Source organism: Chiloscyllium plagiosum, chromosome 13, assembly GCF_004010195.1.
Source record: "Chiloscyllium plagiosum isolate BGI_BamShark_2017 chromosome 13, ASM401019v2, whole genome shotgun sequence".
NCBI lineage: Eukaryota > Metazoa > Chordata > Chondrichthyes > Orectolobiformes > Hemiscylliidae > Chiloscyllium > Chiloscyllium plagiosum.
The window spans coordinates 59,200,782-59,224,414 of record NC_057722.1 but is presented as its reverse complement, the minus strand read 5'-3'; the positions used below and the strand labels follow the sequence as shown (position 1 = coordinate 59,224,414).

The window sequence follows — 23,633 nt, the reverse complement described above, 5'->3', positions numbered from 1 at the left end:
CTTTATGTTGTCACATAGCTCTTTAGTCATTCATGGCTACTTTTTTTGGCAAAGCTCTTTGCCCCTCAGGCATATAAACTGGTTTTGTATTGCATTAAATTCTTTGAGAGATTCCCAATTCCAAACCTATGCAGCAGCCATTGGATTGAATTTGACTGGTAGACCTAACCAACAAAAGCCTTTTCTTTGAATCATTTTGTCTCTCTCCTCCCTCCCTGTCCACCAGCCATTCCTGACAGCCACCACACCTTTAATTTGCAAGAGCACAAATATCTTCTTGTAAAAATGAATATCATAAAAGCTCATCTATCCCAGAACCCATTTAATACCCAATACACCTGTCAATTCAAACATTCAAAGTTAAAACATGATATTGGCTGAAAAGTAATAACCATTTGTTATTTACAAAACTGTCAATTTTCACATTGTATGTTATAAGAGTTCTGTTTATTTCTGGCTGAAACAGTTGTGTGTAGTCTCTCACCCATACTTAATAAAGGCGCACTGAACATAATATAAAATAAACAAATAATGCCTCTTAATGCTCGATTGTCTTTTGCACATTGAATTTCTTCTAAATGAAACTTGGGTTGCAACTTAGAAACTGCAATTAAAATAAAGCAGTTGCTGACAGTGGAACTGGACTGCAGTTAAAATTTGCTTCGTAAGAAGGACTGTTAATGACTGCAATCCTATTCTCAGCTTTTATGGTGTCATGGAGAAATTGGAATATGTGCCCTTTTTAAATGATGGGAAGTGTAATGTTGATTGGTACAGTGTATAACGAAGTCTTGTAATTATCTTTCTGAGCAAAATACTTTTGCTGCTTTTCTCTCAGACTCCCAATGGCTCGCTTTCTCAGTCATGGAGATTTCACAGCATGGAAAACAGGCCCATCCTGTCCACGCCACTCACCAAGCACCTATCTACTCAAATGTCATTTTCCAACATTGTATGCTATGGTATTTGAAGTGTTTGCCTGAACACTGCTTACAGGATGGGAGGGATCCTGCTGCTATCAGCCTTTTATGAAGTGAATTCCAGATATCCCCACTCTCCAGGTGAAACTTTTCTTCCTCAGATCTTCTCTCAAATTCCTACCCTATACCTTAAACGTATAACCCTAGTGATCGATCCCTCAAATAAGTGTATACGTTTCTTACTATCTGCCTTGTCTATGCTCCTCACAATTTTGTACACCTCTATCAGGTGCTCCTTGAAGCAAAAACCCCGGTCTGTCTAGCCTTTTCATTGCTGAAATGTTCCCAGTGGAGGCAGCATCCTGATGAATCTCCAATGCACTGCATTTTGGACAATCACATCCTTCCTACAGTCTGACAACCAGAACTACACACAGTACTCCAGCTGTGACCTAAATAACTTTTATACAACTCCATTATACCCTCCGTGCTTTTATGTTTAGTGCCTTGACTAAAATAAAGACAAGTATCCCATATGCCACCATAACCACCTCATGGAGCTGCTGTCAGGAATCCATAGACATCACACTAAGGTCCCCCATTCCTCTGATTCTACCATTCATCTTGTATCCTCCTATCCATTTGTCCTTCCAAAATGCATCACTACTTTCTTTTCAAGATTAACTTCTTTTTGCAACTGTTCAGCTCATCTGACTAGGCTTGTTCACATTGTCCTGTAGTCTAAGGCTTTCCTCCTCCTTATTTATCACACCACCAATTTTCATGTCATCTGTGAACTTGCTGATCATACTTCCTACATTCAAGTAGATCATTAATGTAGACCACAATCAGCAAGGGACCAGGACCGAACCCTGTAATATGCCACTGAACACAAGCTTCCAGTCACAAGACAATCTTCGACTGTCATCCTCTATTACCTGTCATTAAGCCAACTTTGGATCCAATTTACTAAATTGCCATGGATCCCATGAACTCTTCCCTTCTTGATCAGTCTCCCATGTTGTAACCTTGTCAAAAGCCCTACTGAAGTACATGTAGACTCATTATTACCCTCAGCTGCACACCCCATTACCTCCTCAGAAAATTCAATCAAATTTATTAGACATCATCAGCTCTCGGACAAAGCCATGTAGACTCTCCTTGATTAATTCTTGCCTTTCGAAGGGGAGTTTAAATCTGTCCCTCAAAGTTTTTTCAAATATTTCCTGACCACTGATGTTAGTCACTGTCCTATAGTTTCCATATTTATCGTTACAATTATTATTGATCAATACTACCACATTAGCTGTCCTCCAATCCTATGGCACTCTTCTGTTGGCCAGAAAGGATTTTAAAATTAATATCAGAACTCCCTGTATTCTGCTCCTTTGCCTCCCACTGCAGCCTGAGAGTTTTTCTACTTTCAAGCCCACTATACTCTCATTGCCACTTTGGTCTCTGGTTGACCCTAGTCTTTCCCTATTTATCTTTTTGTCCCTTAAATACTTTTAATGATCTCTAGGTTTTCCTTTATTCTGCCTGAGAGTGTTCGTTTTTCATGCTCCCTCTTCTTTATCCTTATTTCTTTTTTAAGTAAACCTGAACTTTCTATATTCCTTTAGGGCTTCTAATCTGAGTTGTGATTCTATTGGATCTCAGTTGGATGAAAATGCACTGAAGCAAGAAGTACTGGATGACAATGAAGGGTGATTGACACTTGCCATAATTTAATACATCTTATGCATCATTTTTTCTTTCCTGCAGGCCTCCTGCATACCAAGAGGAGTCAACTCCGCAGCGCCCTCCTCGCCCTGCCTCCAGGCCTTCTGAATCATCACAGAAAGGTACAATGCACACAAAGTGCCAAGTCTTGAGCCTAGTGGACAGCAAATGCTGGCTTTGGCTGGGATTTTAAAGGAAGATGTTTCACTCCCAAACATCCAGTTTTTACTAAATCTGCAGGCTGTGATTTAGGATTGATGTTGCTATACATATAGACACAGCTGTAGTGATCTGCCAAGGGGCAAGTCCTCAGCTCATTTTCCCCATGCTTCATGATCTTATGCTTCCCTCTTCAGCCTTTTGTAGGAGCTTCCCATCTTCAGTTTGAAGCTGACGAACATCATTATTTCTTTCTCCCTTTTGGTGTACATTACCACATGTGCTGCTATCCAAATCATCTAAATGTGTGGGTTCCTTAAGGTCTGGTATGGTCTAGATTATGTGAGGCTAACCACCTTTTGGTTTAATGAAGAGTCTTGTAACAAAATGCTTTTTGCATCTTGGTACGTATTTACAAGTTATAAGAATAGACACTACTGTACATTACTACAAAGACTATGAGGAGTACCTACCCTTTGTCTGTCTCCCATGAGATCCTGCTTTATTCTCCATTCAGTTCTCATTACATCATAGGGTGGTGTTTTTTGCACTCAGATGTTGACCCTTTCAAATTCATGTATGATATACATCCGTTGAATCGTCCTTCACTCAACTCCTTCAGCAAGTTCTCATGTCTTAAGAATAATACCGATTCAAACTTGTTGTCTTTTGTGATAATTCATGAATAATCTTTCCTGTTCCATCATCTGCAGCCACATTTTAGAACTCTCACTAAGTTCTCTACATCTTTGTTTGAGGCTGAAAGTCTGCTATTCTATAGGACGTATTGAGATGCATATTTTGAAATGCTAAATGTAGGGAATTTTCAGCCCTGGTTCTATCTCCAGCTTCATAAGTAATAATAATAAAAGTATATGAGAGGAATTATTCTACGTTGCTTCTTCAGGGGACAGATTATTTCACTACACTTCACTGAATGGAATTTCAGCAAAGCAGGAGAACTAACTTTATATTGGATTTGACCTGGCAACTGGTTTAAGACCAAGTATGAGGGACTTTCAAAGTACACTGACATCCTAAGAAACAAAGCAGATTTGGTCAATACTACAGAGGAGGCAGAGATTTGTCCCATGAAGGGGCGGCACGGTGGCCCAGTGGTTAGCACTGCTACCTCACAGTGCCAGAGACCTGGGTTCGATTCCTACCTCGGGTGACTTGCCTGTGTGGAGTTTGCACATCCTCCCTGTGTCTGCGTGGGTTTCTTCTGGGTGCTCCAGTTTCCTATCACAATCCAAAGATGTGTAGGTTAGGTGAATTGGCCATGCTAAATTGCCCATAGTGTTAGGTGCATTAGTCAGGGGTAAATGTAGGGGGTTGGGTTACTCTTTGGAAGTTTGGTGCAGACTTGTTGGGCCAAATAGCCTGTTTCCACACTATAGGGAATCTAATCTACATCTGTACCAACTTTTTGGAGCCATTCACTCAGTCCTCTTCACACCTTTCTTCCTGTAGCTCTGCAAGTTTATCGCCCTCTGGTTGCCATCGTATTTCCTTTCAAAATTATATTGCATCTGCTTCCACTACCTTTAGCAGTTTTTTTTTGCACCCCACATGTAGCAATGAAATTGTGACCTAAAGCTCTGTTGGTGATAGTGAGAGTAGGATGGTATCATTCTCAAGTGTGTGCTGCAGAATCTTTGTTGTTCCAATTTGTGCATGTGTTGTATCAGAGACAGCTTTTATAATTCATGAGTATTGCTCCATTTTGGGTAGCTCAAAAAAGAATTGAGAATGATGAGGTCACACCATTTTTCAATACCTTTTGAGATACCTGACCTAGAAGTTAAGCCTGATGGAATTAAAATACTTTTTTTCTTTCTGGCCATGGTTTTGGGGGAAGATGGTGGCACCTTCAGGAAATGGATCCAAGCTAAATTCAAGACTATTTGGCCATGATATTACTAGGATATTAACCAAACGTACATGGAGGTTGAGGACTATCGCTGAACTGTACCTCAACTCCATTGATTTGCCATTGCTGTATATGTCAAGTTATTCTTATCCAGTAATAATATCAAAGTTTTTAAAATGTCAGTCATTTACAGTCATGTTCAGATTTCCACACAACTTGGAAGAAAACTGGTTTCTACTTTCACTTCTGAATGGCTTGAGTCTAATTTTAAGATTATGTTCCCCATTTTTCTGGACTGTGCCACCAGAGAGAATAGTTTCTCTGTATCAACTCAATTGAATCATTCAATCATCTTGAGCACTTTGATTAGATCACCCAATAGTAATCTTCTAAACTCAAGGGAACACAAACCTAACCTCGGCAACATGTAGCCAAATTTTACCTTTGGTTACTGTGGTATCATACTGCTGAAGGCTACTGTATATCCCCTTCATGGTAAATATATCTTTCCTGAGATGAATGCCATACCTCAAACCAGACTCTGATCAAGGTGCAATGCCATGTTTCTCATTATTAATTGGAGTTTGTTTGTTCAGTTTCTTATTACAGACAGTGACTGAAAGCATGAAGCAGTTCTGAAATGAAGAGGATCAAAGTTTCATCTGTTTCTGTTCTGTGTGGATTAGGCTGAAAGTTACTGAAAGAGTTTCACCCAATACTTCTCTCTAACCTGTTTACGCGGGGAAAAGAACTACTAGATGTTTTCATGTTTGGCAGCAGATTTAGTGTGAGCTACCTATCAGCGCCAACCTGATCTTGTTTGGGAGTGTAAAATCTTTATTGTTGAGCCTGTTGCACAATAACCCAAGGGATGGTGATTTTTATTTTTTTTAAACAAAAATGTTAAGTTGTATTAACTTTTTATTATAAATATATTTGTTTTTAACTCAGGCTTCCACTGTGTATTCTAAACAGCCATGCTCAGCAGATTGAATCACTTGCAGTTGCAGCAAAACTTTAATCGTATGGTCGAATTTTGTGATTCTTCTCTTATTGGCTTTTCTTTATGACCTTTCCAGGTTCTCGTCAAGTTAAGGTTGTTTGAGTTACGGTGGCCACAAAATTTGTTGGATAAATACAATTTCTGTTAAAGTACAATTAATAATTTGTTATTAGTGGGATCCAGAGAATTACTTGTGGTTAGGGAAGGGCAAGTAATGGTGAAACAAACCAGGTTCCACCAAGCACACTTCATAGCACAAGAACCTGCAGGTGTTTGGGAAAATTGCTGCATACATGTCTTTTCCATTTTGACAGATCTTGAACTGACATTCAAGCTAATTTGCTACTGTTTATCTCTGCTCCTCTCTCCAGGAATGCGTATAATAGTCTTGAAATCTATAAGTATTTTCATTTTCACATATCTAAATATTAAAATTCTGACTCTGCAGGCTCTTTCTGTTAAGTTTTCCATATGAATTCTTGTGTCCACATTTAAAATAAAAATTGCCCATGTCAATTTGTCATGCTTGAATACACCCTCTCGCCATAGGAGACATTACAGCACCACATAGGAGTTTCTTCTGACAACATTAAAACAGGAACTGAATTATATTGACTAAATATGGATCTGAATCACATCTTCATGCCATGTTATTGCTCTGTTTTACCTGTTCTTGATCTCAACTCCTTCCATTCAATGACTGCTGAATCTGCAAAACAAAAAGCATTTTTCGAAACAAATTTTGGTCGTGGATTTGCAACTCTTTTTAGAAGTGCGATTCTACTGATCACTCCAATATGCAACATCTTGGCTGATTGAAAGAATTCTATTTTTCAGTTGAATTTTCAAGTATTTGAAGAACCATATTTCATAAGTTGCAATTTTCAGTCCTTGTTAGAAGGGTGTTTGTTTTCAGCAGGTATGTGGTTGCTGCAGGATCGTGGAGATCAGCTTGAGATTAACAGTGTGTGTGAAAAACACCAGTGAGTGATTCATGACTGCCTCTCTGTTGTTGCCTGCCTATCTATAATTGCAGGTATATCTTGACAACACTGTAATGTTTTGAGGAAAATCATACTTAATCCTGGTTGTTCTCCAACTCCAGCCCTCCCAACCACTTCTTCAACCCCAAGAACTCCTCGTCCCCCTCTTTACCTAACCCTCCTTTTAAATGCTGCTTAAATGATCAATTAACTGTGTTTGCTTAGGTGTATAGGAATAGCTTAACGGCTTTCTTTTGTGACATGTTTGTAGATCATGTTTGTAAGTTGATTGGATTTCACAGGATCCACTGTTGTGTCTCTCAGAATGAAGGTGCTACTCTCCCCAGCCAGTGCTGCATGCTGTGTATGTGTGTGTCAAGGTAATGTAAGTCACCGCTGCATGTCTGTGTTTATGCTGCTTGTTGAGCAGCAGGGGTGAGCAGAAGTCTGAGACTGTGCCAACCTGTGAGGCCAGAAAAGTTTTTGATGAGTTAATGAAGCAGAATGTCATACTTTTAACTCAAAATCTTTTAAACTAATGCTTGGTAAAAGAGAAAAAAATCCTGTTAAGTAATGAGAGTTGATAAATGTAGTGAAGGCTGGCAGTCTGCGAAGAAAAGCAGTGTCTTGGTATCTAGCAGAGACAGTCTGTAAAACAGCATTCAGTACTCTTCACTGTTTTTTCTGATGCCAAACTCCCAAAGTGCATTGGTTCTTATGAAACATATTGTACTTGCCAGACCAATGGTATATTCTCGTTCACTCTTCCCCAAGTTGGTGGCAGTATATCTCCCAGATACCCCAAGAATGCAAGTTTCTCCCTCTTTGGGGAAGATGCAAAAGCAGAGGTGACTTGTACTAGAACAGCATCCATGGAGGAATGCATCAAGTCTATGATGTCCTTCAGGAATGCAGTGTTATACCATTGCACATGCATTCATTCATTGACATAGGACATTTACTTACCAAGTTTTATTCCCCTCGAAAAGTAAGTTACTCTGAGTACTTAACTGTCCACAGTGCACTGAAGTAGTGCAACAGAAGGCCATGGGGGAGTCGTCTCTTGGTCTGTCTTCCTCAATATTCACAATAGCATTTGGGAATGATCCCAAGGTTTTTGTACTTTGTGGATCAATCTTTGGCAGGCCTCAGCCCATGTCTGGTACTAAAAGCTTAAACACCAGGGTCATATATGAGTGGGCTGCAATAGACAACTTGTCACAACTGGCCGCCTTCTGCAATATAAGGAACCCTAGATTCAAATTTGCTGCTAGTCCAGTCTGTGACCAAATCTGAGAGTACAAATTTGAACTGACCATGAAGGACACCACCATCCCTCATGATCCTTTCTTCCACTGATACTATGCTCTGCAACTCTACCTGCCATTGTATTGTCTTGTTGGGATCTGTGTCAACATCCTTGTGTGTTCCCTAATGCTGTCCTTAGATCTCTTTCTGCACCTCTCTTACTATCCTCCCATGAGTCTGTCTTTCCCTAGTACCATCCTTCTGAGGTGTATATACCACTGCCATACTCTTGTGCCATCATAGGACCTATTCAAAGACTATTCCTTCCACCCTACTGGAGTCTGTACATTTCATCCCTATTCTGTGTGGACTTGTCCATTGCTGCCCCCTTGTCTGGAATTGTCAGGTTTCTCTATCTAATGCTTATCTGAACCTCAAATCCACAGTGTCTACTTAGAAGCTTGCATTTTTTAACTGGTAATGTTCCTCCTATTCTCATTTTTAAGAAATGCTTTGTTTTATGTGGCACTGTGCTACACGTGTTGTCCTTGTATTCAATAACAACACCACGCCAGATTTCTGCCTAGCACCAAGCTCTGTGCCATCTCATTCTTATAGTCAATCTCCAATAGACAAGTGCTTCCATTGTCAGTCACTTATTCGCTGTTCAAAGTGTGACTGTTTATAGAAAAGTGCACAGATCATTGTGTCAGCAATAATTCTCAGAGCAATACAAATCTGCCTTATCTCTTAGAAAGAAACATCAAAGTAGCCAGGTTTAAAATGCTTCAAAAAATTAAGTGAAACTTTAAACTTTTTGCACTAACACTTTCTGGAGTTTCCAGTGACGGTTAATCTTGACTTCCTCTGTTTGATGATTTTTAAACCTAAATATCACAGGTAATTGCTCTCGCAGCCCACTGTCTCACTTACCACCTTAATTCATGATTCATGAAGATAGGCTGAACATATTCCAAAGATTTCTTGTTTTTAGTAGTTAGAATTTTTTTTAGAAATTAGCATGATTTAAAAATCACCTCATTGCCTCATATGAAGAGAGTGTCATTCTCGCTGAGTTCAGTTGATGATTTGACAGAATTAAGCTTGCCAGGATAATAGGTTTCCTGCAATAAAGAACACTAGCAGGTTCTTGTTATGATCCTGAAGTCTACTGGTCACTTACTGAGACCAGTTATTTTTATTTAAAATTCTCAAACTGCCAGAATGGAATCTGAATGTATACTCTCTGAATTACTCATACAGGATGTGAAGTACCAGTCTCGTCCAACAGCTACTACATCAACATATCCAGTGCTAGATTGCTCTTTGTGGCGGCATCTCCTGCAATTGTATCACAAATAGCAGGTAGTCTTTCAGGCATTATAATCTTGCACTCTATGGGGCTTCTCAATCCCTCCAATTCTTTGTTCCTTTCATCGTTCTTTCCATCCACCCTGCTTCCTCGCTATTGCCCTATCATGTTTAAGATTGCATCACAAAGATAAGTAGGGGCAGCACGGGGGCTTAGTGGTTAGCATTGCTGCCTCACAGTGCCAGAGATGTGAGTTCGATTCCACCCTCGGGCGACTGTGTGGAGTTTGCACATTCTCCCCGTGTCTGAGTGAGTTTTCTCCGGGTGCTCTGATTTCTTCCCACAATCCAAAGATGTGCAGGTCAGGTGAATTGACCATGCTAAATTGCCCATACTGTAGGGATGTGTAGGTTAGGTGCAATAGATCAGGGGTAAAAATAGAATGATGGGGAATGGGTTTTGTGGGATACTCTTCGGAGGGTTGGTGTGGACTTGGGCTGAAAGGCCTATTTCCACACTGTAGGGATTCTTAAAAATTTTTTAAAAAGTAGGTTGTGAAGAGGAAATGAGGCTACAAAGAGAGAGAATTCAGTGAATGGGCAAATTAATTATAATGTGGGAAAATGTGAAATTGTCCATTTGGACAAGAGGAATAAGAAAAAGTGTGTTATCCAAACAGTGGGAATTTGCAGAGCTGAGAGACTCAAAAGGATTTGAGTGTCCTCTTGTATGAATCGCTGACAGAATGCATATACAGGGAGCTCCTGATTTATGAATGATCCCATGTATGGTCTTAGTTTTAAAGACCCAGCATATGGACACTTTCTCTTATGAATAGCTGCTTTATATTGTCGAACATGTACTCTGACTTACAAATGGACTCGAGAATGGAACCTGTTCATAATGCGGGGGACTTCCTGGATACTAAATAATTAGGAAAGCTAAGAGAATGTTGTTTAGCATAAGTGGGGTTGAATACAAAACTAGGGAGGTAATGTTTCAGTTATACAGGGAACTGATTAAAAAATATCGAAACTAGGAACAGAAACAGGCCATTCAGCCCTCCAAGTCTGCTCCACCATTCAGTATGATTATGGCTAATCCTTTATCTCATTGTAAATTCTCATTTTCTCCTCTAACCCCTTGATAATTTTAATGTCCGTTGATGAGACCATGTCTCAAATGCTTTGTACAACTGTTTTCTACTTATTTAAGGAAGGATGTTATATGTTGAAAACAGTTCAGTAAAGATTTACTAAACTTATACTTAAGTGGTTAATACTGCTGCCTCACATGGCTAGGGACCCAAGTTCAGTTCAAGCCTTGGATGACTGTTTGTGTGGAATTTGCATGTTCTCCCCATGTCTGTGCTCTGGTTTGATCCCACAGTTCAAAGGTGTGGATTAGGTGGATTGGCCATGCCATGTTGTCCATTGTGTCCAGGAAAGTGCAGACTGGATTAGCCATGGTAATTACAGGATTATGGTGTCTGGGTAGGGGTCTGTGTGGGATGCACTTCAGAGGGTCAGTGCAAACTCAATGGGCTGAATGGCCTGTTTCCACACTAGAGATTCTATGATATTATCTATGATATTCTTCTATGATATGGGTGAGTTGTCTTCTGAATAAAATTTAAACAAACCAGACTTGTATTTGCTGAAACCTAGAAGAGTAGGAAATGACTTTATTGAAACATATAAGAGGGTCTTGACAGAGTGGATGTGAAGAGAATCTGGAACTAGGGGTCACTGTTTAAAAGTTAAGGGGCTTGACCATTTAAAATGGTGCTAAGGAAATTTGTTTCTCAGTCATGAATTCTTAGAACTGTCTTGCTCAAAAAGCAGTAATGAGTCTTTGAATATTTCATAAGGAAAAAGTAAATTCTTAGTAAACAAAGGAATGAGAAGTTATCCGGGGTAGGCAGGAACAATAAAGTAACAAGAACAGCAATGATCTTATCGAATGGTGGTGCAGTCTCGAGGATCCAAGTGTCCTACCCATATTCCTACTTTGTGTTTGTATCTCTGACCCATAAAGTGCTCTAGGACATATTTGTGTAATTGAGGAGCACTGTAGAAAGGTGTGTTTTCGAATTGTGCTCTGGATTGAAAACTATTGCAATCTTGAGTATTTCTGCCTGAATTACTCCACGATGAGGGATTTCTCTGTGTGGATTTCAAAGCAACTTCATCGCACTTTAGTATTTTAGCTTTATGCGTTTTAAAGAGAACATAGTCCACACTTGGCTCGCGCGCCTCTTTTATCTATGAAGGGATAGAATGTAAATTATTTTGCAAAATAAATTCATTAGTAAAGAAGCAATTTAATCTGGTCTTCCAGGGAAGAATAAATGTCCTTTAAAGTTAGGTATACAATTGGGTTTACAATGTGTTTCAGTGACAATTAGTGAAAGGACTTAGAACCATTTTCTATTTCCAGATTGTAAACTTTGGCTGTGTTTGAATCTCTCATGATGTTGCTTCAGAATGCCCTCAATTTGGAAGCTAAGCTAATGTGAAACAGATCAACATTCTCTATAGGCAAAACTTTTCTCATACATGAATCTCCAAATGCAAGCCACGTTTTGCCAGGGTAAAACAAAGAACTGCGGATGCTGGAGATCTGAAACAATAACGGAAATTGCTGGAGAAATTCAGTAGGTCGGGTAGCATCTGTGTGGGGGTGGGTGGGAGGGTGGAGAATCAGAGTTAATGCTTTGACTCCAGTGATTTTTTTTATTAAATGTCAGCAATTTCTGTTATTGCTACATTTTGCCAGGATTAGGTTTGAAGCCAATGTTAAGCTCATCCCCAACAAATTGTTTGTGGGGATATTTTTTCCCAAATGGTGAATGCTAGGAACAGGCGACCATTGGGTTGAAACTCAAAGACACTATCAACTGAATGTTTTGTTGATGCCACCTGAAGATTCAGAAGATGCACAGATTGCAGGAGGCAAGGGAGACAGAGGGAAGTAAGGGAATCTCCAGGGTACAGAGTAAAATTGACTAGTTGATGTAAATTGAGGTTTTTCCTCAGCCAGTATTGAACACCACGTCAGTATTTGGACAATTGAGTCCACCTTGCTATGATAACAGTATTATTTGTCCTTTCTCTGCTCACCCCAGCTCGGTAAATATATTCCAGATATGACCAAATATTCAATAGATAGCAGCATTTATTTGCCACATTTTTATTTTATACTATTATTCTGTACACTACCCAAATTAAGTCACATATTCTGCCTTGCGGTGTATTCTTATGTATTTCAATGTTATTGACTTAAGGAGCTGCTTTTGCTAATGTCATCCAGATTATTTTTATAAATTCTTTTTAATTATGTTTATAATTATTGCTTCTGACAATAAATCAAATAAGATGCTGCTTAAAGATGTTCTGTTGACTGATGGTCTGCATTCTTCAGCATTTCCTTCAAAGTGTTCCTCACTTTAACCTTTTAAGCCTCAGTCATCTGCCATACTGAGGGGGGGGGATGTGGACTGCTGACCTTGATTATAGAATAAAAAAGAAAATAAAGTTTTTACATGTTTAACCATTCCTGGGCATTTCATGGCAAGTAACTATGTTGAGTGTGGTCACTGTCACAATGTAGAAACTAATTAATCAATTTACTCTCAAGTTCCCACAGACAGTAATGGTATGATGATGAGATCAGTTTTAGTGGTATTGGTTAAGTAGAAATTTTGGTCAAGACAGGGAGAACTCTAAGACTATCTATTTATCAAGCTTGACCGCATACTCCCAATGCCTTGCACACAATGAATAAGCTCCACTGTCCCCTGCTGCAGTTTTGGAATCTCATGGGAGAGAAAAAAAAATTGCAAAACCCCAGATCACTTAAGTCTGAAAAACAGATTTCCAATAAGGAAGATAACTTCAGCTTCTGTTTCGAAGTCTCTCTTAACTGCGGTTGTCTTCCTTAATATTATCCCAGGGGAATTTTCAATACTATCTACTCTCCGTACTGGCTCTTCCATAACTAGAGCTCCAATACACTCACTGAACAATATTTTATGCAAAGTTACTATTTCTTCATTGAAATTTCTTCATTTAAAATTCAACATTTTAAAAAATATTATTGGTGATGTGAATTACTGGCTTTTATGTCCATGCCCAAACGTAGCATTCCTCAGCTTCTACCTTCAATTCACTTCTTCACTCCTGACCTTTGGCCTCCTGGAGCAAAGAGTATGGATGATGGCCAAGTTGTGGGTTTGCTCCTGGCTTGACCCAGGTAAGGATACTTGCAGCAGGGTGAACACCTGCGGAAGCACTGGAAGGGAGGTAATCGGTTTGTTATCTTTTTTCCTCGATGTTATCCACATTCGGGTGACCCTGGAGAGGGAACAGTTAGGTGGATTAACCACGCTAAATAGACTTTTAGTGTCTAGGCTAGGTGAATTAGCCATGGTAAATGGGGAGTTATGGGGATAGGGTGGGGTGCTGTTAGAGGATTGGTGCAGACTGGACGAACCAAATGGTTTCTATCATCACAGTAGGATTTCCATGATTCACTGGAATTCACACAAGTGCATGTAGAATCCTTGCAGTGTGGATGCCGGCCATTTGGCCCATCAAGTTTACACTGACTCTGAAAGGCATCCCACCCACACCCTATCTTATTACCATGTAACCCTGCATTTCCCATGGCCAATCCACCTACACTGCATATTGGACTGTGGGAGGAAACTGGAATGCACCGGGGAAACCTAAGTAGACACAGGGAAAATGTACAAACTCCACACAGTCGCCTGAGGGAGGCATCAAACCTGGGTTTCTGGTGCTGTGAGGCAGCAATGCTAACCACTGAACCACCATGGCGTTGATGCTGGGACTAATTATCTTGTTCCCTTTTCGTTGAGTTATTAAAGAACCAGTGCTTTTAAAAAAAACTGAGCAAAAAGAGATCTTAAACCACTAGTTGGTTCTTTAAAGTGGCCATACAGTGTTAGGGAGCAGTTTTGTGTTTACTGCATTTGGTGTGGGACTGGAGTCACATCTTGGCCCAGACTATTTGAGATAGCAGCCGCCCTTTCCTAAAGGGCATTAGTTAACCAGTTGTTTTTTAATCACAGTTTCATTGGTTACTTTTACTGATCCTAGCTTTCTTAAAAATTATTTTAAGGATTTGAATGTACATTCTCTGGCTTACAATCACTAACCAATAAAACCTGTAAAATATAGTTATTAAACCCAAATCTTTCTTGTGCTTTCTTTGTGTCTTTATCCATTTATATCTTCCAGGATTTGTTTGAATCTCTGGATCACCTTCGCACTTACACCTCATGTTGTCACCTGTTTCTTCCAAATCCTTGTTTTTCCTCTCCAAATATATTACCTTCATGTTAAATCATATCTGATGCTGAATTGCCCACTCTGTTGATCATTGAGGTCCTTAAATTCCCTTTGAAGATTTACCCTCAGAGGGATGCTTATTAGCTTTTGCTTCCTAATGGAAGATGAATACTGTCTCCGACATCATTACTTGGAAGGCTGGGATGCATTGGCCTTTTACAGAATGCAATGTTCTCTTGGCACAGTGTCTCAGTAGAGTTAGGATGTGTTCGCTCCACCCAAAACAATGACTGAAATCCCTGAATATCACCTCAGGCACTGATTCAGGTGAGGCAGACAATCCAGACAAATTTCCAGATATAGCAACCTTGATCCTCTGCAATTTTATCTGACCAATTTCCTTCAATTACTGTAAACAATTTGTGAAATTGATTAATTTCAAGTGTGATAGTTTGTTAATTGAATTGTTTACTGTTACAGCTTTTACTGAAATGTGCTTTTATTTCTACTTGTTAGATTTCATAAATGCATGAGGAGTGTGGTTAGAAATAACTTTTTCATGTGTAATTTAAAGACCGTCACATCCTCCTCATCCATGTTTGATTGGACGAGGACAGTTGATTGGCTGGTGTGATTTGTGAACCTAAAGGATGCTTTAACTTACTCCTGTCTCACACCTGATTACTGACTAATGACATCAGGTGAAATGTACATGAGGTAACAGGATCAGGCTTGCGGTTACTTACCTCGAATGATGGTTAAATAAGTAATCAAAAGATGATTGACAACCATAGTACCTTTGAGGGTGTATGTGGCAAAATCAGTTCATGCACATCATGGAGAAATTGAATGTTTTTCTTCGGCCCTTTAAGGGAGAAACTGGGACGAAAATGAAAGCTTCGCGAGGGGATAATTAATTTTCCCATAGTAATAGGGTAAGATACCATTACATGGAATAACTTCAATGGATTAATGATCATTCTTTCAATATGGAGGTCATTTGCCCTTCTCGACTGGGCAGAAAAGGTAGAAAAGGTAACCAAAGGAATAGTTAGTGAAAGCGTCTCTTGAAAGAGGATGAAGAGGTAGAAATATTTAGAGGAATTTCAGAGCTTTGGGCCCAGACAGCTAAAAGTGCAATGATTAAAGTCAGGTGTACAAGAGGCTAGATTCAAGAGTTGTCAGGCTGAAAGAGATTAGAGCCAGAGTGTAAAGGCCATGGAGGGACTTGAAACAAAAGGAATTTTTAAAAAATTAATTCATGGGATGAAGGCCAACATTTATTGCCCATTCATTCTTGCCCAGAGGGTAATTAAGAGTCAATCTTATTGCTGTGCGTCTGGGGTCACATGTAGGCTAGATCAGGTGAGGATGGCAGTTTCCTTCCCTCAAGGACCCCCAGACGGGTCATTCTGACAATCAAAACTGGATTCATAATCATCATGAGACTCCTGATTCTAGATTTTTATTGAATTCACATTTCACCATGGTGGGATTAGAGTCCAGAACCCCAGATTGTTACCTGGATCTCTGTATTAATAGTCTAGCAATAATTACTATTGAGACATTGTGAGAGCTGTGGATATGAATGCTCTGATAATTACAGCACTGCTTCTTCTGTTTTAGTCTTGTTGTAGACAGGCTACTGACAAAGCTGGATTTTCCACATTGTCATTAATGAAAACAAATCATGCATGAATAATAGCAACCATTAATCCATACATTCTGAATAGTCAGCACTGAAAAATAACTTTCACATTCAACAGAAACTGCCTGACTTGACAAAGTTTTTTTCAGTATCTTCTGTTTTATAACATTGACCATAATATGTGCGCTTCAAATGTGTAAGATAGAGTCAGAGTTTTACTTGCATGAAAGAGGTCCTTCAGTCCATCATGTCCATGCTGATAATGAAACATCCATCTATTTTCAACTCATTTTTCCAGCACTTGGCTCATAGCCTTTTATGCTGGGGCATTTTAAATATTCATCTAATTTCCACGTTTCTTGACGGTTCCTGCCTCTACCACCTTTTTAGGTAGTGAGTTCCAGATACCCGACCCTCTGGGTGAAACATTGTTTTTCACAAATCCTCTCCAAAGCAGCTGCTCCCTTCCCTTAAAATAGTCCCTCCTGGTTATTGATCACCTTGCTCCTCCCTCCCTCTATACCCCTCTGATTGTACTGCTCAATCAGGTTCCCTTGCAGCCTTCCTTACTCTAATGCATATCTAAGTCTGTCTTCATAACTGAATTGGTGTAGCCCTGGCTGCATCCTGGTGACTCTTTGTATCTTCTAGTGGAATCATATCCTATGGTGTGGAGATCAGAAATGCACACAATTAATCCAGCTATGACCTAATTCATGTTGCATACAGCTCCATTATAACTTCTGTGTTCTTGTGTTCAATGCTTTGACTAATAAGGGCCAGTAATTCATATGCCACATTAAGTACCTTAAAGGATCTATGGATGTGAACACCAAGGTGTCCTTGATCCTCTGTACTTCCCAGAGTCCTATAATTCAATGTGTAGTCCTTTGTCTTGTTAGTCCTCCCAAAAGGTATTACTTCTCACTTTCCAGGATTAACTTCTGTTGCCACTATTCAGCCATCTATATTGCCCTGTAGGTGAGAAGTTCATGTCATCTCTGAATTTAGTGATCATACCACCTACATTCATCACTAGATCATTAATGTATATAATGGCTCTAAACCCAATACTACACAACTGGACACAGACTTTCAAGTCATAAAAACACCCCTTGACCATCACCCCCTCCTCCTTGCCATTACACCAATTGCAGTGATACAGTTTGCCAAATTGGCCTGAATTTAATGGGTTCTTAGCTTCCTAACCAATCTACTCTGCTATAACCTTGTCAGAAGCCTTATTGAAAAAAACATGTGGACTACAGCAACTGCACTGACCACAACCGCACACCTAGACATCTCCTTGAAAAATTCAGTAAAATTTGATCCACCGTTATTTCAGTGAGATCCACATTGCAGATCTGGAATCCCGTTTATGCCAGTTGAGGTAAGGACAGCAGTTCATTTGCTGAAGATGGTATTATGACCCAGTTTTTTTTTTAAAAAACAATGATCAATATCATTATGAATGAGTGTACCTTTTTATTAAGGTGTACTAATTGAATGTATTTGTCGCTGGGATCCTCCCTACCCACTGTCCTGGCAGGTTGTGAAATTGTCTGGCTAGAGCTCTTGTATACTAACATTAACATTGTGTTACTATCCAGCAAGTGAGCAAATCAGAAATAATGAATAAATAGACAATATATGCTCAATGACACAACTTTGAAGGGAGCACAAGAGCAGAGGAATCTCCGGGTTCATGTGCCTGATTCTCTAAAGGTGGTTAAGGTGGCTTATGGGATCATTGGGCTTATAAACAGAAGCTTTGAGTATATAAACAAGTAAGTGATGCTACACCTTGTTATGAAGGTGAAGGGGTACTGTACCTTTGAGAGGCACACACAGTCCTGGAGAATTTACAATGTAATATTTGGTCCAGCAGCTAGCAGTACCTGGGTCGCTATGAGACAAAAGCCAATTCAAATTCAGCCAGTTTAAATTAAGACCCAAGATACTAAATTCCAATGAAGTTTGAATTTGGTATTTTGACAATATTAAAACCAATGAAGTGATCTAATGCTTTGGGGTATAAATATTAAACAAATTGAACAGTTGGAAGAGAACTGCCAAGCCACCAACACATGCAGAGTACCTGCACAATAGCTCTCTTAAAGGTACCTTTATCTATCAACAACCTGTAAAACAGAAAGACGACAGAGGAAGATACAAAGAGAAGATTCGACAGCTGGCTGGTTTTAAAATTTGAATTTTTTTGTAAGTCGTAAGGGTTTTACTGGACCAGTATTAAAAGAAGAGAAAGTAAAAGATAGGTTAGAGAAAGGAGTTGTAAATAGTTGTTAGTTAATTATTCTCTGTTAGACCTTTTCAAAAAAAAAAGTTGTTAATTTTTACTTTAAATTTTCATTCAAATTTTCACAGATTACCACATGGGGTAAATCTTTTCTGTGTTGCTGGTTTAAATTAGCAGGAGTGGTTTACCCTGTGTTGTAACAACGTTGACAAATCATTGGTCAAACCACATTTGGGGTATTGTATTCCAATCTGGGCACCTTATTTAATGAAGGATTTTAAAGCTCTGGGCACATTTAAAAGAATTTACTAGAATGATACTAGAAATGACAGATTTTAAATACAAAAAGATTAGAGAAATTGGGCTTCAATTCATTGAAAACAGATGATTAACAGGTAACCTTAATGAGGTGTTCAAAATTATGAACAATTTTGATAGGGTAAAGAAGGATTTTTTTTTCTGTAAATTGGTAGCTAAAAGGTCATAATTTCAAGATTGTCAGCGAGAGTCAGGGGTGAGATGAGGAGAAACTTCTTCACTCGAGAGTTGTTCGGATTTGGAATTAGCTGCTTGGGAGAGAAGTGTAGCCATATTCTGTAGGACGTTTCAAAAGATGTTGGATATATATTTAAAAGTGATGAGTTTTATAAGCTATAGAGATAGGGCTAGAGAATGGGACTAACTGGGTTGTTCTTTCAGAAGCTGGTACAGACATGATGAATTGAATGGCCTTCTGTACTGTAAAATTCCATGATTCTAATTACTACAAATTTTTAGGGAAAAAAATCACTAGTACTGGGGTCCATGCAATTGTATCAGTGCCAAGAGGATTAAAAAAAGGTGAGAAGCCCCGAGTTTGAAAGAAGAAAATAAAGAGGAGTTGAGGGAGAGGTAGAGGTGGGGTTGGTGAGTAATCAGCATAATTAATGGAGACATCCATGCAGATGCTAAATCTCCCCATTCCTCCAAGTAGATGATCCATCTTAGTCTTGTTCAATAGTCTCCAGCATCACAGATTCCAGTCTTCAACCAATTCAATTCCTGCCACACATAATCTAGGAAATGGTTGAAGGCACTGGATACTGCATAGGACATGGACCCTGACAACAGTCCGGCAATAGCATTGAAGGCTTTTGCTCCAGAGCTTGCCACTCCCCCAGCTAAACTGTTCTAGTACCATAACTGCACTGGCATCTACCTGTCAATGTGGAAAATTGCCCAGGTTTGTCCTATACACAAAAGGTAGGACAAATCCAACTGGCCAATAACTGCTCTATCAGTACAGTGACAAAGGTGTCAATCACTGTGCTATCAAGCAGCATCTACACAGCAATAATCCTGTTCCGTCAGGACCACTCAGCTCATGACCTCATTACAGTCTTGGTGCAAACATGGGCAACAGCTGAATTCCACAGGTGGGGTGACAGTGACTGTCTTTGAAATCAAGGCCACAGTCAACTAAGTGTGGCATCACTGAGACCTAGCAAAATTAGAATCAATGAGTACTGGGGACAACTCTCTGCTTGCTGGAGCCATGACTGGCACAAAGGAAGATGGTTGTGTTTGCTGGAGGTCAGTCATCTCAGTTCCAAGGTGTCTCTGCAGGAGTTCCTCAGGGTAGTATCTTGGAGGAGAAAGTGAGGTCTGCAGATGCTGGAGATCAGAGCTGAAAATGTGTTGCTGGAACAGCACAGCAGGTCGGGCAGCATCCAGGGAACAGGAGAATCGACATTTCGGGCATAAGCCCTTCTTCAGGAATGAGCTTGGACCCAACCATCTTCAGCTGCTTCATCAACAACCTTTTTTCCCCATTATAAAGTTAGAAGTGTGGAATCTTGCTAATGATTCCAGTATGTCAGCACATTTCTGATTCCACAGATACAGATATAGTCCATATTCAAATGCAACAAGATCTGGGCAATATCCACATATGGGTGAAAATTGGCATGTAATATTTGCACCATACAAATGCCAGGCGATGACCATCTTCACTTGGAGACAATCTAACCACTGCCTCTTGACATTCAATTGTGTTGCTATCACTGAATTCCACCCCCCCCCCCCCCACCCCACCCCACCCCCACACCAACCAACCAACATCCTTGGGGTTACCATTGGCTAGTCATATGAATACAATGGCTATATGAACAGGTCAGAGACTAGGAATCCTGCAGTGAATAACTTACGTGTCTCTACCCAAAGTCTGTCCACCATCAGGAGTGTGAAGGAATGCTCCCCACTTGCCTGGATGAGTGCAGTTCCAACAACATTCAAGAACTTTGGCACCATCCTGGTGAAAGCAGCAAGCTTGATTGACACCATCTCTACAAGCATCCACTCCCTTCACCAGTGCTCATTCCCAGGGATGTATACTATCTACAAGGTGCACTGCAAAAATTCACCCAAGGTCCTTAGGCAACACCTTCAAGCCTACAACAACTTTAATCCAGAAAGGCAAGAGTAGTAGATACATGGGAACACTATCCAACTGCAAGCTCCCTTCCAACCACTCACCATCCTAACTTGGAAATGTATCACCATTCCCTCAGTGTCACTGGACCAAAGATATTGTGCACCACCTGACAGCATATGGACTGCATCAGTTCAAAAAGGCAAGTCAACTGTCACCTTTCAAGGACGACTAGGGACAGGCAATAAATGCTGGCCTGCCAGCAATGCCCACGTTCCATGATTGAATTAAAAATAAAACTAATGTATCATTTTTAATTGTTTCCTTTTTTTCTGTCCTTTCCATTCTGCTAGTTTATTTCTTTGACTGATCACTTTGATTGTAGAAGACTGTCATGATGCCAGTGCTAAAAAGGTCCCTTCTCTCATGTCCCTTATTTCCCTATAGTAATATGTTATATATATTTTCATACCCTTAACAACTAAGAGGAATCATTGTTCCAGTTCACTGCAGGTGAGATGGTGGCACAGTGGTACTGGATCTAAGCCAGACCAAAACTCTGGAGACATGTGTTAAATTGCACCATGGAATTTAAATCAATGATTAAAGCTACAATTGAAGCTGGTGTTGATGATAGTGACTATGAAACAATCATTGACTTTTCTGAAAGCCTATCTGGTTCGTTGGTATCCTTTAGATAATGAAACTTCTTGTTCTTACCTTCTGGGGTCTCCATGTGGCTCTTAACTACACTCTGGCCACTTAAATCAAGGAGAGTTAGGCTGGACAACAAACGCTGGTCTTGCCAATTACACCAAAATCCTATAAAAGAATAAATCCTGTCTAACAGTTATCAGGTCAAACACACAGAGGAATACTGTACCTTTTCAGCTCTGGAGGCATAAAGACACATTCTCACAGACAGCCTCACCTACACGGAGAATTATTCTCAGATACACTAACATACTCAATTACACAGACATATACGTACAGATACATAGTCACACCAAACTGATACACACATACAGCTACACACCAATACCAAGACACAGACAGTCACACTCATACAAGCACAGACAAGCTGCACACAGTTACATATACACAGTCACACCAGTGGCTCATGGACTTGGATTCTTGGCAAACTGAAACAGTCATGCTCTCTGCCCATTAAGTGACGTTCTTGTTAAATTACAACAGACTGAATTTAGAGATTTTCCAATCAGTTAGTTCAAACGTTGAAATGGCCAGAGAACGAGACACAGAACGAAACTTTCCATACTAAGTGAAATTCTGCACATTCCTGGGAAAGGTTAAATTTACTCTCCGAACAAATGGTCACCTGGAATAGTAAACACGGTTAGTCAGGCATTGGGCAGTCTGTGGTACCGGGATTACAGACTCAGAACTGCCTCCAACTTTATCTCCAATCTTGGCTGCACTTGTCCGGTCTATACCTGCAACGCAGAGACTTACCTGTGCAGCCGGTCAGGAAGGCGGCTAGAGCAGTTTGTGACGCCCTTCTCTTTCACTGTCTCCCCTTTCTTAGTGTGCCTCACTGCCTTCCCCTCTCCCTCACCACCTCCTGACATCGGCGCTGCAATCTGACAGAGACTCGAGGGCGGAAACCTGTTTAAGAGAGATACTCAAATCGATTTCATTTTCTTTCTGAAAACCATAAGCCGAGTAAATCAACAGGTCAAACTAGTTGGTGACGGAGGGGGTGTTGTGAAACTGGAGAACATTCCGGACACGTTCAGGGAGAGGCTGAGGTTCCCCGTAAACTTTTCGAAGCCACCCACATGTTTGAGAAACCGTGACTTCATGAACATCTTCAAAATTACAACCCTATCAACATATAGCCAATAAATCAGACCCTAAAGAGGCGGATAAAAACAGGAGTCCAACTGCCACCAACAACAGCCAGCTGGAAAATTGCCCAGCTGCTGGTGGAAGAATTGCATTCATGTAGCGCCTTTTATCACCTCACGACATAATTGAAAAACAATCGAGTATTTTCAAATTTAAAACGAAGACAGAAGTTGCTGGAGAAGCGCAGCAGGTCTGGCAGCATCTGTGAATAGGAATAAACTCGCGTTTTGCGTCTGCATTGGCTCTTATTCTGCAGAAAAGTCACGTTGGACTTGAGAACTTAACACTTTCTATCTCCAGACCTGCTGAGCTGCTTTAAATAAAATCCGAAATAACTGCAGATGCTAAACATCAGAAACAAGAACAGAAGTTGCTGGAAAACCTCAGCAGGTCTGGCAGCATCTGTGAGCAGACGTCAAGAGTAACCCACCCAGACCCATTCCGCTACCCTATTACTCTCCATTTACCCCTGACTAATGCACCTAACCGACACATCCTAGTACACTGTGGACAATTTGGCATGGCCAATTCACCTAACCTGCACATCTTTGGAGTGTGGGAGGAAACTGGAGCACCCGGAGAAAACCCACGCAGACATAGGGAGAGTGTGCAAACTCCACACGGTCACCCAAGGCTGGAATCAAACCCAGATCCCTGGCACTGTGGGGCAGCAGTGCTAACCACTGAGCCATTCCGTCAGGGTCTCAAACCTCCCTTAGAATTCCTCAGGGTCTGTTTTTGTTCCTCAGCTGCTTTCTCCAGCATTTCAGGTTTCCAGCTTCAGTAGGGCTCTTACTTAGAGTCATAGAGATGTACAGCATGGAAACAGACCCTTCGGTCCAACCCATCCATGCCGACCAGATATCCCAACCCAATCTAGTCCCACCTGCCAGCACCCGGCCCATATCCCTCCA

The 23,633-nt window shown here is 40.3% G+C and overlaps 1 protein-coding gene and 1 long non-coding RNA gene across 3 annotated transcripts in view; one reads left to right on the top strand and one right to left on the bottom strand.

Moving 5' to 3' along the window:
• LOC122556099 (coiled-coil domain-containing protein 50-like) overlaps positions 1-6,389 on the top strand; it is a 55,531-nt gene extending 49,142 nt beyond the window's left edge. Inside the window, exons 11-12 of the mRNA XM_043702560.1 lie at positions 2,685-2,764; positions 5,271-6,389. Of these exons, the coding sequence (XP_043558495.1) occupies positions 2,685-2,764; positions 5,271-5,290 (100 nt within the window). The 3' untranslated portion in view covers positions 5,291-6,389. The remainder of the gene's footprint in view (positions 1-2,684; positions 2,765-5,270) is intronic.
• Positions 6,390-12,639: 6,250 nt separating this feature from the next.
• The window catches only part of LOC122556100, a 24,732-nt gene continuing 13,738 nt past the window's right edge, over positions 12,640-23,633 (bottom strand). The window contains exons 2-4 of one of the 2 annotated variants that reach the window (XR_006313463.1): positions 22,324-22,476; positions 21,571-21,672; positions 12,640-12,727 (exon numbers count right to left, since the gene is read on the bottom strand). This is a non-coding gene — a long non-coding RNA (uncharacterized LOC122556100). Of the gene's footprint in view, positions 12,728-21,570; positions 21,673-22,323; positions 22,544-23,633 lie in introns of those variants that run through there. The other variant, XR_006313462.1, reaches the window with a different exon arrangement.